Below are 2,500 nucleotides of genomic sequence, written 5' to 3' on the forward strand. Positions count from 1 at the left end.
GCTTGTCAGGCATGACTCGTCGTGCACCCACCTACCAGCTATGCCTCAACAGTTGGTGCATCCACTCGTGTCTGTCTCCATCTGTCTCTCTGAACTTCTCTGTCTGTCTGTCTCTCCTCCGTCGTTTATCATCATGTCATCCCCCCCTTGTACAGCCAGTGCCAGCAACGTGCGCAGGTGCGCAGGTGCGCGGTGGCGTTCCATCAACGAACCTTCCTTCCTGCCAACACCCGAGCAAGCGTTTGTTTGGTGCTGCTGTCGCTCACTTCTCTTGCCCTTCTGTATCCAAACAATCTGTATGCGACACGAATGGTTCCTTTCTTTCTTCCTAAACCCCCCTCCCCCTTTCTGTATCCAATCAGCCAGCTTTTTCAGTCGTACCTGTTCTTGTGTCCAACATACATGTTTTTGTTGTTGCTGCTTGTGTATGTTGTGGTGATGCGACGTGACATGACAGCATCCATATTGTGCCGTCCAGTGTCCGGTATACACAGCAAGGTTCTTCTGCAGTCAGTACATACAACTCTCGTCTGTCTTGTCTGTGCACGCACATCTGTGTTTGTTCCACTTGAGCAAGCGAGTACATCTGTGTGTATGTTGTATTGCACACCACAGCACCATGCATTTGAGTCAGTTCATCCACCAACCCACATACAGCGAGTGGCGTGATGTGCAAGCTTGCGATGTGGGGCACGCATGGCATTTGTCACACACACACACAACAAGAAAGCACGACAGGTGAAGCGAGGCCGATAGATACAGCAATGGCATCAACACGGGAAGTAATGAACGTGTGTATACGCAGAACACACACACACACACACACACACACACACAAAACAACATGCATGACAGCAGCACCAGCAGCAACAACAACAACAACAACTTAAAACCAACAACAACCACACACAAGACACATATAAGCAGCCACACGGCGACACTAGATACGAAAGCACACGCGGTGATGGTGGCGAGCAATCTACAATCGACAACTACAGCACAAAGTTCCACCCCATTGCCCAGTCGACGCATCACGCCTTGCTGGCCTCAAGCTTGAGCGTGGGCATGCCACCCTCGACCTTGCCCTCGTGGCAGCACTTCTCAAAGATGGCAAGGAAGAACGCGCACACGTAGAGGATGACGCCAAAGGCAAACACGATGAGGCTGTATCCGCCGACAGTCTGCTGCTCAAAGGGGAAGAAGCGCTCGTCGATGGGCCTGCGGTCGGCCTTTCTGTTCTCCTGGTCGATGAAGCCGCCCATGATGCTGAGGGTGATGAGGCCCATGAAGAACACAAAGATGATGCTGATGATGAAGGGCGTCTGGTTGCACAGGCCCTTCTGCGCGCAGGAGGTGGCAATGACGGAGGAGAAGGCGAACAGGCACGTGAACACCGCAAACACGGATGCGGCCTTGCGCTTCTCGCACCACCCGTGGCTGTTGTAGCGGCGTCCGCGATAGAACCCAGGCACCTCCTCGCTCATCTGGCGAAGGAGGGGGAGGGAGGACACGGTGTCGTTTGAGCCACAGAAGGGGTCAGCGAGTGTGCCGTTGGCGTCGTCCACGTAGAAGGGGATGATGGTGTATTGCGCGTATCCGTCAAACTCCAGAGCGTTGAAGAGCCCGCGGGAGAACACGTAGTCTGCGCGGGACTTGCCATTGGGCAGCGTCATCGCCGTGTCGGCCTCCGTGCTCACCCACGCTGGCGTCGCTGCGCCGACGATCAGCATCACAAAGGCAAGGATGCCCAAGCCATAGGCAAGGTCACCCAGCCATGACACGTAATCAACCTGGTCATGTGCGTGCGGTGTGTGTGGTGTGTGTGTGTGTGTGGTGGGTTGGTCGTGAGTGGTGAGGGCAAGCGATCTCAAGTTGCGCAGAGCTACGAACACAAGACAAGAAAAACACCACAGAAAGAAATACACAGCCACAGACACACAGACACACACAACCACAGACACAGACACAGGCAGATACACTCACTCACTCACTCACTCACTCACTCACTCACTCACTCACTCACCTCAAGACGCTCGCGCATGATGATAGGGGGCGGGGTGGAGACAGAAGAGCAGTCAGCGGTAGTGGATGTGGTGAGTGGTGGGCGGAGGCAAAATAAGAATGATGCCAGCTTGGACCGTCACACGTGTGTGTGTGTGTGTGTGTTTTTGGGGAACGAAAGACTTTCAAGGACGATACATGATGACGTTGGATTCCATGCACAAATAACGTGGTTCTGTCTGTCTCCATCTCCCGGCGCCTCTTGCACCTCAACTGTTGTCAAAAGGGTGTTGTATTGTTCGGTTGGTTGTCTCACCACACCACATCAACATCACACCACAGAGACGACGGAAGGGTGTGGACTGGAGAGAAAGCAAAGGGGAAACGAGACAAACGAACACAAACCAGCGCATGCGGCTCGCACATGCGACGACACAGACAGTCCAGGCACGGAGACAAAGCAGAGACAACAGCGGCTACAGAACCCAAGAAAGTGAAG

The 2,500-nt window shown here is 53.9% G+C and overlaps 3 protein-coding genes across 3 annotated transcripts in view; 1 reads left to right on the forward strand and 2 right to left on the reverse strand.

Moving 5' to 3' along the window:
• PTSG_05621 (uncharacterized protein) overlaps positions 1 to 767 on the forward strand; it is a 2,143-nt gene extending 1,376 nt beyond the window's left edge. Inside the window, exon 3 of the mRNA XM_004993431.1 lies at positions 1 to 767. This exon is cut by the window's left edge and continues 140 nt beyond it. The gene's annotated coding sequence lies outside the window, so the exon portion shown is untranslated.
• A 264-nt stretch (positions 768 to 1,031) lies between these two features.
• PTSG_05622 (uncharacterized protein) lies at positions 1,032 to 2,041 on the reverse strand (the record flags this gene model as incomplete). The annotated part of the gene is made up of 2 exons (XM_004993432.1): positions 1,032 to 1,790; positions 2,024 to 2,041. The coding sequence occupies 2 exons, from the start codon at positions 2,039 to 2,041 to the stop codon at positions 1,032 to 1,034; spliced, it is 777 nt and encodes a 258-aa protein (XP_004993489.1).
• Positions 2,042 to 2,286: 245 nt separating this feature from the next.
• PTSG_05623 (uncharacterized protein) overlaps positions 2,287 to 2,500 on the reverse strand; it is a 4,938-nt gene continuing 4,724 nt past the window's right edge. The window contains exon 14 of the mRNA XM_004993433.1: positions 2,287 to 2,500. This exon is cut by the window's right edge and continues 289 nt beyond it. The gene's annotated coding sequence lies outside the window, so the exon portion shown is untranslated.

Source organism: Salpingoeca rosetta (assembly GCF_000188695.1).
Source record: "Salpingoeca rosetta unplaced genomic scaffold supercont1.13, whole genome shotgun sequence".
In the NCBI taxonomy this organism is placed as follows: domain Eukaryota; class Choanoflagellata; order Craspedida; family Salpingoecidae; genus Salpingoeca; species Salpingoeca rosetta.